Source organism: Sinocyclocheilus anshuiensis, unplaced genomic scaffold (genome assembly GCF_001515605.1).
Source record: "Sinocyclocheilus anshuiensis isolate Anshui unplaced genomic scaffold, SAMN03320099.WGS_v1.1 scaffold246, whole genome shotgun sequence".
NCBI lineage: Eukaryota > Metazoa > Chordata > Actinopteri > Cypriniformes > Cyprinidae > Sinocyclocheilus > Sinocyclocheilus anshuiensis.
The window spans coordinates 1,615,775-1,629,631 of record NW_015542356.1 but is presented as its reverse complement, the minus strand read 5'-3'; the positions used below and the strand labels follow the sequence as shown (position 1 = coordinate 1,629,631).

At 33.5% G+C, this 13,857-nt stretch overlaps 1 protein-coding gene across 1 annotated transcript in view; it reads left to right on the top strand.

Moving 5' to 3' along the window:
• The window catches only part of LOC107691748 (D(2)-like dopamine receptor), a 76,225-nt gene that overhangs the window by 44,853 nt on the left and 17,515 nt on the right, over window positions 1-13,857 (top strand). Inside the window, exon 2 of the mRNA XM_016490551.1 lies at window positions 2,192-2,498. Within this exon, the coding sequence (XP_016346037.1) occupies window positions 2,220-2,498 (279 nt within the window). The 5' untranslated portion in view covers window positions 2,192-2,219. The remainder of the gene's footprint in view (window positions 1-2,191; window positions 2,499-13,857) is intronic.

Sequence of the window (13,857 nt, the reverse complement as noted above, 5' to 3'; positions counted from 1 at the left end):
TCGTATAAAATATGTGCACACACACACACACATATATATATATATATATATATATATATATATATAGCGAGAGAGAGAGAAATTGTGATGGATTAATTTTTCCTCATATTAGTGAAAATTGTCCTTAAAACTTTACAGTTAAAATCCTTTATTATATAGTTGTCTCTTTTCTAATGTATACTAGTGTTTTATTGTGTTCATGTTTCTTAATTCGATAGCAAAATAAGACGATACTGTAATTTTATATTTAGATTTGAGCAAAGAATCTACAGAAATTTACTAGTACATTTACATTTGCTAGTTTAAGAACTAGATTTTTTAAAACCAACATACAAAATAACTGCTAGAGAAAGCAAGAATTTGTTTAATTGAATTTCTGACTTTATAAATACTTAGATGTAAATACTTATGACAACCGTAATTTCCCTTTTGATAATTAGCCCCAGACATACTAAGAAAATTCTATATTTTTATTTCATGGAGGAATTCAAACATTATTTTAATACATATTATATATTTTTAATATATATGATAATTGTCCCTAAGCTTTAGTAGCTTATATTCTCAGCCTCGCTGCTATTTCCTGTTGGTTTGAGATGTTGATTTTTTTATTCAAGCAGGAATAGATCTTGCTGTGTAAATTCAAAATCAATACAAGACGGCTATTATGCCACTATTCACACAGAAAAATCAATCATGTTTCAGCAGCTGTCCAATGTTATGGAGCTTAGAGGAGAAATTGGAGAAAGGATAGAAGATATTTTCTGTAATGTGTGTCTCAAATATTATACATAGGAAATGAAGATGAGTGTGATTGTGTGAGTGTAAGGTGAATGCTGTAATTGTACCGATTGTTCATTTACAATGCTCAGTGTCACCCACAGTGTGCAAGAGTGCTCATGATTCCCTGTTCTCATTAATTTTCTTTTCCTCAGCGTCTCGCCTCTTTTGTTACTGTATCAATTTGAATCTGTCCTCATACAGTCACAAAATATTTTGTGTGAATATAAATGACCTCTCATTAAACAACTGTTTAATCCATTAATTCTGTTAAGTTTAGTTCTGCTCCCATTCCACGGTTTAAACAGAGATTCCAGTAGAAAGGGAAAAAAACATAAATGAGATCTCTTTAATATCTCAGTTATTTATCCTAGACACAGTGAAATTAAATGCAAATGAAGACTTTTGTTTCTCATTTTTGTCCTGAGAAAAAGACTCCAGAAATATCATGCCTCCTTTTTTTCAGGGTTTTTGACAACATCACAAACTTGAAATGCTATGATGCTATTATGGATGCTATTAAAAGTCTGAGATGTGAACCGTATATAAACTAAAACTTCTTAAATGAAGAAAGGTAATTGCAACTTTAAAAACTCAGAATTGTGAGAAATAAATTCTAAATTGTAAGATAAAAAGAAGCAATTGCTATTTTTAGTAACACTTTATTTTGATTGTCCACTTTAGACATTCTACTAACAGTGTAACTTTGTGACTACACGTCATCCAGCAGTCATTAGAGTATTAGTAGACTGCTTAATATCTTCTAACACTTTATTTTGATGGGTCCACAACATACAATATACTGACTATAAGAATCTTTGCAAGTATATAACTTATTCTACTAACCCTAAACCTAACCTAACAGTCTACTCTGAGAGTTAGTAGACATGTAGTTGCAAATTAATGAGAATTAGTTGGCATGTAGTTGCAAAGTTACTTGTAGTTAGTAGAATGGACTAGTTAGTAGTGGACTATCAAAATAAAGTGTAACCCTATTTTTTATTCTGTGGCAGAAACTGAAAAAAGCAGAATTGCAGAATTATGAACCTACATCGCATAATATAAACTATTTTTAAATTTCACAATTTTGAGTTGAGAAAATGAATGAATTGTAAGATATAAACTCAGAATTGCAAGAAAAAAGTGAGAATGATCAATTCAATATCTCACACTTAAGACTTCAGGAGTGTTTGGGAAAGCTGTTTGAAAACAATCCTAATTTTCGTTCCATTTGATGATGAACATGGGCTATAAATTACACACGTCTGATATAAATGAAACATAACCGAAAACTCTGCTGAGATATGATAGAGCAACCTCTGATCAATAACATTTTCCTTTGTGTTGGCATACTACTGCTTGGTTTCATTCCATGTTTGCAGCTTCACTGACAGTGAATTATGTCTCTCAGTTTCAGGCTTCTTCCCTGGCCACAGCACATGGATTTCCTCACGGAGTATCCCTACAATGACACTTATTATGACAACGGGACCGGGGCCCTCAACAGCACAATCTGTGAGGCCAAGCATCAGTATAACTACTATGCCATGCTCCTGACTCTCCTCATCTTTGTCATTGTCTTCGGCAATGTGTTGGTGTGTATGACAGTCTCCCGAGAGAAAGCGCTGCAGACCACCACTAATTACCTCATTGTCAGCCTGGCGGTGGCAGATCTTCTCGTGGCCACATTAGTTATGCCCTGGGTGGTGTACCTTGAGGTAAGAAACATTAATTGTGTCATATGGAGCCACGTTTCTGGGTTGCTGGAAGTTGAAAATAACCTAAGACTGTATGTCAAAAAAATGAGTCTCAACCTTGACTTTTAAACACTTATGAGGCATGATTCAAAGTGCCTCGCTATTGTTTAAATATGTGCTGTTGAATTAATTTAATTGGATAATCAGCTAACAACACCTTCGGGACATGTCCCAAGGGCTTCTATAATCTGGCGCCTTACAGCTTCCGGGTTTATAATGCACTCGGCACCACACGGCTTCTGTGTCGGCTGTGTGATTTCCAACTCCCAGACAGCCAATTGATCTGTCCTTTGTCCTTGAAACATATTGCACCTAAGACCATAATTTGTAGCCCCACAAAGGTTCCATAGGAACTAGAGGACTAATTGAGCTGCAGCAATGCATCAGTAGGGTAATTTCACATTTTCTCCTTCTCCTTAGGTGTTACAGTCTGTATAAGACCACAAATAGAACCCTGCAAGTGCTATTTTGGAATTTTGATGCAAGATATTTTGACCTTTGACCCAAGCATCACACACAGCTAAAATGATTAACTTTGGTAAAAAAAATAAAAAAATAAAAAGTCACACTTCAGTTTGGGGACCAATTGAATTTTCCCTTAGTAAACTCCTAATTTGCTGCTTATTAATAGTAAGGTAGTTGTTAAGTTTAGGTATGGGGTAGGATTAAGGGATGTAGAATATGTTAATGCAGAATAAAGCATTAATATGTGCTTTTTAAGTACTAATAAACAGCCAATATGTATGCATCCTAATGCATGCTAATAAGTAACTAGTTGATAGTGAGAATTGGTCCCTAAACTAAGATCTTTCTGTTTCTTGCTTGACATCTTGTAACATAAATACAGTATATCACTTCTAAGTTTTTCTGTAAAAAGACACAGAAATCCAGTGTTAATTTTGACAGCAAGTTTTGATTTTGATTGTCATAGCCTTTTGAATAAAATGCCATTTAGTTGTAGTCATCTGAATTGTTTATTTTTAGTCTACTTTTAGTCGACTAAATATACAGTAGATTTAGTCAACTAAAATCTAGCAGGTTTAGTTAATAATACTATATACTATAATAATACTTCTGGGGAAAACTATTAACCTGTTAATATGAATGATGTTAAGGGTTGAACGTGCAATACAGACACAGATTTAACTGCTGTGACATACAGTGTTGGCCAAAATGATTAGAACAGTAATGTTTTCACCAGCTAAAAAAATGGGTTTAAGTCAGTAATTTCTATCTTTTGCTGTAATGTGTCAGTAGGAAATATCGGTTTACATTTCTAAACATTCATTTTGCCATTAATTGTAATAATCCAGTGAGACTTTTGTTTGCACAAGCCGCAAGGGGTGTGAAAGGGCTCTTACAGTGACCAAGAATTTAACTTTTGTTGGTTTGTTTTTGGTTATTAAAAACAAACAAGTAAGCCCAGCCCAGGTGACAAAAAAGTAACGCAAATTAACATAATGCATTACTTCCCATAAAAAGTAACTCAATTAGTTACTTTTTATGGAGTAATGCAACATTGTAATGCATTACTTTTAAAAGTAACTTTCCGCAACACTGACTGTATATTATGTATATAGTTGCTCTTTGACAACCTGGTTTTGCTCCTCTTTTATAAGTTGCTTTGGATAAAAGTGTCTGCTAAACACTTAAATGTACATGTAATGTAAATGCAACTCAGTAGTAAAATTCTTTATTTTTTTAATATACACTGCTGGCCAAAATGATTAGAACACTAGTATTCTCAGCAGCTAAAAATGGTTTTAAGTCAGTTATTTCTATCTTTTGCTGGAGTGTGTCAGTAGGAAATATCATTTTACATTTCCAAACATTAATTTTGCCATTAATTGTAATAATCCAGTGATATTTTTGTTTGCTCAAGGAGTCTGACAACAGCCAGTGCTCCACACAGAGATCTGATCTCATCGTCATCCAGTCTTTCTGGAATGACATAAAGAAACTGAAGAAACTGAGAAAGACTAAATCCAAAAGAACTGTGGCAATGTCTCCAAGACGCTTCAAGAAATCTACCTGCAAAGCTACCAGAAAAACTATGTGCAAGTGTACCTGGAGCAGAACCAAAAGCTGCTTCAAACGCAAAAGATGGTCACACCAAATGTTTATTTTAAATTATACATTATACATTATTTTTGACAGCATCCTCATTTTACAGCATTTTTACACAAGTGCCGAAACTTTTAACAATACTGTAGCTTTGCAGGTAGGTTTCTTGAAGCATTCATATATATACTGTATATATATATATATATATATATATTGCTTCTATTGTTCTCCTCATTTGTAAGTCGCTTTGGATAAAAGCGTCTGCTAAATGATTAAATGTAAATGTAAAATGTAAGATGCTTCAAGAGACCTACCTGCAAAGCTACCTGAAAAAACTATGAGCAAGTGCACCTAGGGCAAAAGCCGCTTTAAACGCAAAGGCCGATCACACTGAATGTTGATTTCATTTAGTTAATAGAAGTTAATTGATAAAAGAAAATCTATTTATTACATTATTTTTGACAGCATCCTCATTTTACAGCATTTTTACACAAGTGCCGAAACTTTTAACAATACTGTAGCTTTGCAGGTAGGTTTCTTGAAGCATTCATATATATACTGTATATATATATATATATATATATATACATTTGTTTTTGTCCTCATTTATTTATTTATTTACTTACTCCAATTGAAGGCCCTATAACACAGCTAAACATTCACAGGGGAACTTGAGGGCACAAATAATGGCGTGGCGGGCGCACTGGTTTCCTTTGCATTGAAGCAATAACGAAAAAAAAAAAATGCCTGAAGACTCGCACCGTGTCTATACCAGATGTGACAAAATACTATAGAACCCATTATAATTGGTGATGCGGCTAGTAGAAATTATGAATGGACGGTAACTTAAAAATTTAGTAGCCAAATTGGCTGGTGAGTGAAAAAGTTAATTTCAAACCCTGTATGTATATATATATATATATATATTTATTTATTTATTTTCCTATGACACAAAATTAGAGTCTCTGCCATGGTTTAAAGTATGAAGCAGACATACAAAAGGTTGACTTATGGACATGTTTATGTAATGTTTATAAGTCTAAATAGGCTAATTGCTAGCTCTTGCTGGCTAAACAGTATGAAGTCCCTCCCTTCCCAGATGGATTGCTACTGTAGGTCATTTGATAATGATATATTAATCTTCATTGATAGATTCATCAATTGACTTTCAGTGGCATAGAATTACAACAAATTGACTAAGCTTTTGTCATTATGTTGTTGTTGTTGTTCGAGCAACCCTGTATTTGCATTTGTTTTAATCAGGCAGACAGTAGTTATTTTAGTATCATAGAGAACATTTTATATTTTTAATTGACTATTGTTTTTATTTTCATGTTTTCCGTTTCCATTTTAATTTGAATTATTTTTCATCATTTTGATGTTTTCATTATTCATTTACTTAATATGTCTATATAGCTTTTATAAAATATCAAAATTTTAGTTTTAGTAAATCAGGTTAAACTAAATGAGATGGAAATGTTGCATTTGCAAATAGCTGAAATTATTATTATTATGATTAATTTCTATTTATTATATAAAGTATATTTTATTTTGACAAACACATTTTTATGATTTTAGTTTTAGGTTGGCAGAGACCTGATGACTCTTGATGTTTGTAGCTGGAGCCAACTGTTGGATTTATTCAAATTCAGTTTGTGCTCAGGGCAATATTATCTCCAAAGCCAATTCCACTGCTAAAGCGCAACAGGAATTCTCTGTTAAATTGCTCTTCAGTTGCACCATTAACCAGAAATAATCATAATAGTGCTGGGAATGTAGGGAATGTGGGCTTTTGGTAGCACATATTGAGAATTTTAATGTACTGTCTTTGAGTCCATTCCGTATTATTGAGATATCAATGAAACAAACAGCAGGCATTCTGCTATACAGAAAATAAAAAAAAACCTTACAAACTCTCCACAGAAATGTTCATGGGGACATGAAATATCATCCATATCAAGTTTCAGGGTAACCTCAGATGTGCAAAAACCTCATTGGTAGCGCAGCATTATTAAAGATACATAAGAAGCCTTATCATGGTTAAAATGAAAGCATGCTGACATTTTCATTCCGTGGTAACTGAAATTCTGTGGCTCTGCAGTCTGCACAATTCATGTACAGCAGGTCAGGAGAAAAGGAGAGACCCACTTGGCATCATTGTCAGGTCTCTTACCAATGTCCATCTCACTCCGCATCAGTCTGTGGAACTTGCCTTTGGCTGCACTTCGCAGGGTCAGCTCAGCTGCTCTTTCAACCTCCTTGAAAAAATGTGGCCACCGTATTGTTCACAGTGAATGATTAGATGGGTTTATGCAATGAATTCTGTTACCATAAAGTAGCTCACCACTCAGACCAGAAATATGAATGATGTTATCCACCATTCTTGAACAGAAAACTCTATTTACTTATATAAAAAAGCTATTTAACCCTAAAAATGGCAAGACCATAAAGAGACATCAGAAAATTTATTTATTGCTATTTTCCATCTTATTGGGACACAAATAACACAACTTAATCATTAAAAAAAAAAACATGACTTTAATTTAGATTTTAATGTTTGTATCCCACAGGATACGTTGCCAGTTTGGGGATATAAATTAACTGAAAACAGAACACTTGATTTATACCCCTAAAAGGGTGACGTATCCCCTGAGATACAAACATTTAGAGACAGATTACAAAAAATGTAAGCATTTCATTAATAAAATGTCAATGTAAACCTAATAAGCTAATGCTGAACAACAGCTTTTTAAACAGGCTGAGTTGCAAACATTTAGAGACAGGTTACAAATAATGTAAGCATTTAATTAATAAAATGTCAATGTAAACCTAATAAGCTAATGCTGAACAACAGCTTTTTAAACAGGTAAGTCCCCTCCAACATGTGTAAATATGTGAACTAGATCAACTTTTATAGGAGGGTGAGTAGATTTCCCACTACAGGCAGCCATGCAGCTTTAAATGCTGCCCATGAGCTAAACAAAGAATGTATGAACAAAGTCAATATATCTAAATATTCACAACAAACACCCTTTCAACATGAAACCAAGAAATGAGACCTACACTTTCCCTGCCTCTCCCCACAGCCTCTCAAATGTTTGTATCCCACAGGATACGTTGCCAGTTTTAGGGTTAAATGATATTACACAAAGAGGACTAGAAAGGACTGTAACATTCTGCACGTGTCAACATGTTCATTCAGGTCATTCATGGTCTTCAGTTGTCTTAAGAGAGCCAATTTAATTATAAAACCACTTGAAATGCCCAGACTTTTGGCCCAACAGAAATTATTGAACTAGCAAACACCTTTTGTCTCTTGAAGTATGTTGATGATTTTGGCTGCTGTAGAAAGAGTGTCTTTTGGAGGCAGAGAGTGTTTTGTAATAATGTATTAAACCAGACAGCAACTACACACTACCAAAAAGCACCATGATACTTCCTTGTCTTTTATAGACATGAATGAATATATTAATCATTCAGTATCATTGTAAATGTACCATGGCATTACTATCTGATGCCATTATAACACTGCCACAAAATGCACAATGTAATGGCAGTTTCAGAAGATGTCACAACAAAATTGTAAATAATATTGTTTCTAATACATTCAAATATGATATAGTGTAAGGATGCAGGTAGAGATAATACATTTTAACAAAATTAATAATTCCACCTCCACTCCACTATAATCCACACACATCCCAGGCCAAAGATATGGTAAAGAAATGATTCCATTAATTACTCAAATAAATGAATAAGTGAAATCCCACACACACAGTAAACAAAAGAATGTCAAAATACCACTCAAAATATTGCCAATTACCACAGAATTCCTGAAGTAATAAATATCTACACAACAATCACTGTGCGATTAAAGTGCATGCGTATAGTATCATATTATTGTTTTTACTTACTTTATGATCCTTACATAATTGAAGTACACAGTCGTAGAATGAGGGAGGACCAATGAAACTAAAACGTTAGCTTCTTAACTTTTAGCTTTAGTTGAAGTTAACTTAATGTCATATTTTTTTTCTATTGCATATTTTTGCATTCTTTAAAAAAAAAATACTTAAAGATCAAAAAATAATTGGCGGGCCCTCTGTAGTACCACCACGGACCCCGTGTCGAAGAGCCTGAATTAGGCCCAGCGTACAATGAATGTGGTTACTGCGGCAGCTACTTAGACAGATCTTCGATCAATGTAGAGTTTCCTGACAGTGTTGCAGATACACTGTATTAAGCTGTCGACCGAGATAGAGAATCTGGCTATGTAAAAGAAATGTCGTCATGTCACCGTTTACCTGTAAATAATGAATAGCTTTATAAAGATGTGCTCAGGCAGACATGCTCTCACTGTGATTTCTACATCTAATGATGGCGAGGATGGAGAAAGGGAAGGCTGATGAATTGTGCCAGCACTGATTTATAAAAACTAAGTCAAGTTAATTGGATCTGTGTTGAGAAGAACCAGAGATTTAGTGACGAGGGAAAGAACATTGAGCGAATTTATGCTGAGTTATGTTGACAGTTCCAGCTGACAGGACATGATTTAGTAGGATTTGAAAATAGACTGATGATATTGCACAAAGTGTTCATTGTTGGAAGTGTGTTTTCATAGTAGGGATTTGTAAGTGGCTAGGCTGAAGCAGTGAGATAACACCAAATCAATGACTACTCCGAAGTAAAAACCTTCATCATTTCCTTCGTGCAGAAAGGGACATCCATAACAGTTATTTCTCTAGAGAGTTTATGAAGGTCTTGAAGAATGAGTAAATATGACAATATAAGAAAATTCATTGCAGTGTCAAAAAAAAAAAGGCCCATGTTTCCTGCAGCTACAGTTTTGGAAGACAATACAATGACTAATTTACAACAACAGTTGTGTCACTACTGCATGTATGGTAGAAAAAAAAATGGTATTCACTAACCACACACAAACCATGAGCTGTATGCATTTTAAGTCAGAATTGGCTGCTATTAAATTTAAAGAAATTGTAGGATGATGTTCTTCCACCCTGGTCTACACAAGTTATTTAGTTAAATATGATAATATTATATATATATATATATATATATCTACACAAAATATATAGTTAAATATGATAATATTATATATATATATATATATATATATATATATAATAAAAATTCTATCACATTTCTAAGGCTATCAATCCATCCATCCATTAATGGGCAATAAAAGAAGGCTGTCAAGTCAACATTCAAATGTTGCATTGTATTTGAATTTCAATTTATTTGAAATTTTTTACATTAAAATTCAAATTCAACATCCTGTTTACTACCTGAATTTAAAATGAATTCTCAGTTCAGTTTTGCATGCTGCACAGATTGAGGTAGTCTGCTGAATTCACCCCAAAGAGCTTTGCATGAGTTATGATACTCTTTTGATTTATATGCATGTCTCTAAAAGTACAAAAGTTTGCAGACAAAGGGTACATGAGGACTATAATGAAGTCAACTGTCAATTCCAAAGATTCCTTTCATTTTTGCTATCTGTTGTCGGTGGAAATAACAGGTAGATCAGATATGACAGGCTGCAGTGATAAGAGGTGGAGAATTATTCTTTATGTCTCCTGAGATAAAGAAGAAAGTAGACCGACTTAGAGGACTCTCATTGTTACTCTATAGAGTTGTTTTGGAAAATCTTGCTCTTTCTATTAGCTCACTCAGTCTTGTTCCCTTGGTACCAGCTACTGCTGGCTAATGTGGTGCCACATGAGTACTAATAAGTTCTCAATTGTAAAGGGCATCTAACTCTATTAAGAAAACACCTTCTGAGGAGGATAATTATTTAATATAAGAAAAAAATTTTTTTTAGAATAACCTACACAATTTGATTTGTAATGTGAGGGAGGCTAATGCTACTGTCATTTAAGGGAGCGCGGGGCACAAACTAATACGGGTTAGTTGTAACACACGTGGTTTAAATATTTCCACACGTTCTAGAATAACAAAATTTACGATATTTCCTAATTGCCATATCAACACTATATAGAGGAAAAAAGTGTGCCAAAATTCTAAAATCTTTTGAAGATATCGCTGAACATTTATTTTAACATAGTAAATATACATTTCTGGCTTAAGTTTTGTATCTCAGTTTTTAGTATTCATTTAAAATGAGAAAAATCTGCTATTATTTTAATTTCCAATCTGTTATTTATCAGTTTAGTTTTTTAATGCTTCGCTAACTAGCAGAAGACACTAACCAGTTTTAAATTCCAGTTGCTCAGATGGGGAACGTTGTAACACTGTGTTACAATGTACCCTGCTATTATTACACTATTCTATTCTATTATTATTATTATGCTATTCTATTACATTAGCTATGTAATTTACACTGTTTGCTTTAATGCATTTTAATGAGAAACTACGAGAAACAGGTGAAAAAAGACTGACAGAACTTCAGGAATCTTATCTATGCACAATCAGCTTGTAACACTCCAAAGATAAAGGAAAACTTAAATCGCATCATATGACCCCTTTCATGTTCAGAAATTATTATTTCAAGAAATGTAAAGCATTTTGGCTCGTTTATGGGCCGTACCAAGCATGGGTGTTCATTGTCAAACTCCAAAATCAGATTATTTGTAATTCTTAAAAAATGCCATTATTTTATTTGAAAAAGTTAATAATTTTATTTTATTGACAAAATATTTTAGTTTGACTTGCATATTATTATTTTTTTCATTAGATCAAGTAACATTTTAAGCTGTTATATGGTCATGTTACAACGTGCCCCTCAGATGTTACAATGTACCCCACCTACGGGGCATGTTGTCACATTTCACTTCCATTTTTGAAGGTAAATAAAGAAAAACGTATACACTGTAATTATGAAAGAAAGCAACATATTTGTACTAGACAAGTGTGAAATTACTGTGGATAAAAAAAATAATCTGAACCCCTTGTGGATTTACACAAACTGAGAAAGTCAAAAAGTGTTAGGTTGTTCCCTACTCTCTCCTACTGCACTAGGTATTAGAATTGAGGAATATGTAGGCAATTTAGCATTATTCTTCATTTTATATTTCTAAGAATAACAACACCTCCAGTAGCTGATTACTCTAGGGACACAAGTCTTTGACTATATTTAAAATAAAATGGAAAGTTCAAAGTGAAAAGCCAAAAATAATGAAAGAAATATGCAATTCACACTGAGTCCGAAAAATACATATACAGTAATTAGTGTATTATCACTTATCATTTTAAGTATACAAACTTCAAATACAGTTAAGTAACTCTTTACTTATTCATACTAAGAGCTTAAGAGCACTACTAAAAGCTTGTTGAATGCACTTGAATGGAAAGGTGGTGGACTTTAAAGCATATATTAAGAGATAAAATTGTACAACCAAAGCTAAGCAACCATAGAATGTGTTTTTCTTTCTTTTTTATTAAAATAACTGAGTGTATGATTGAGAAAATAGCCTTTCATACATTAATAAGGCATGAATATATCTCCCACTTCTCAAATGCTGTTAGCCCTTTTACATTTCTGTGAGCTATCGTTTCATCTCTTGCTTTGCAAAACTGCTAACTTGAATATTTAATAGAAATGCTGCTGTTTGTCGTCACACTGATTTGTGTGTATTAATGGCTTCTCAGCAGTATTGCTAAGGCTCTGTGGGGTGTTATAAATCTCTCCATAAAGAAAGCACATGTAGGTTCTAAATGAAAGGTTTTGTGGAAAACAACTGGATATTCCTTACAAAATATAAAAAAAATTCAACAGTATTTTTCAATCGTGAGTAATTTTATTTGAAAAGCTTTTTAAAATACTGTTGTTTTCATATGATTGAGCCAGATTGAGATATAAAAAGGTTCCTCGATATGCACCACTATTACAGTTTTTCTCGGCTGCTTTGGTGCATTTCTCGAATCATTCTTAATATTTGCAAAGAAGTATGTGCATTTCTCAAAACAATTCATACGAACAGCACCACACAATGAACGTCAATTTATGTCAATGAACATATCAGTGCCATCAGAATGAAAAGTCCTTGTGTCATTGTTCACAAAACCAGATAGTCAAAATGCTTAGTCATGTTGTCAATATATCAGTGCACTATGTTAGTATTACCTGATGTAAACTATGGCAATAGTTTAGATGACAGTTACTGTATTGAAATGCAGAAGGCTGCACTTCTTATGTATGCCATATATCCATTTCAAAAGTACAAATTTACACATTACTATATGTGGGATATTGATTGAAAGAGACTGGATAGGATTCACAGTTACACATTTATAATGTAGTTGTCTGACAAAAATAAATAAATAAATAAAAACACACATACATTACAACGTCATTGTGATATACAAAATAAAAAGTAATATGGGCACAAAGGTGAAAATAAAAAAAATTGGAAAGTACCTTGTCAGAATTCGTAACTCTTGTGTTGTCCTCTGTCTATAACTGGTTTGTCATTGGTTGATGTATATTCTCTTCATTAAGTCAAGATTCACTTGCACAATGCACGGCAAATTTACACAAAGCCTAATAGAAATGTGTAGAAAATATGTTTAAAAGTTTATGACAACTGGATCTACAATTTTGCATTTAATGAATTATAGGATGAACTAATGACTAGGGGCCCTATTTTAACGATCTAAGCGCAAGGTCTAAAGCGCACGGCGCAGGTGCACTTAGGGCGTGTCCACATCCACTTTTGCTGGTTTAACGACAGTAAAAATGGTCTGCGCCCCTGGCTCATGGTCTAAAAGGGTTGTCCCTATTCTCTAAATGAGTAATGGGTGTGTTTTGGGAATAACGTGCAATGAACCAATCAGAGATTCATCTCCCATTCCCTTTAAGAGCCAGTTGCACTTGTGCCATGGTGGATTTGCTATTTACATGGTGGAATTTGCAAGCACAAAGACAGAAGCGTCTCCAGAGAGGAAACGGAGCTGCTCGTGCGCGAGCAAATAGGTAAACATTTTGGTTGACAGTTACTGTACTGAACAGTATGCCATATGCTTATGTATGCCATATATCCATTTCAAAAGTACAAATAAAGACATTACTGTATGTGGGATATTGATTGAAAGAAACTGGATAGAATTCCCAGTTACACTTTTACTAGTGGTCTGACCAAAAAAAATAAAAAACACATTACAATGTCATTGTGATATAGAAAAGGAAAAAGAAATATGGGCACAAAGATGAAAATAAAAAAAAAATTAGAAATTCCATTGTCAGAATTTGTAACTCTTGTGTTGTCCTCTGTCTATA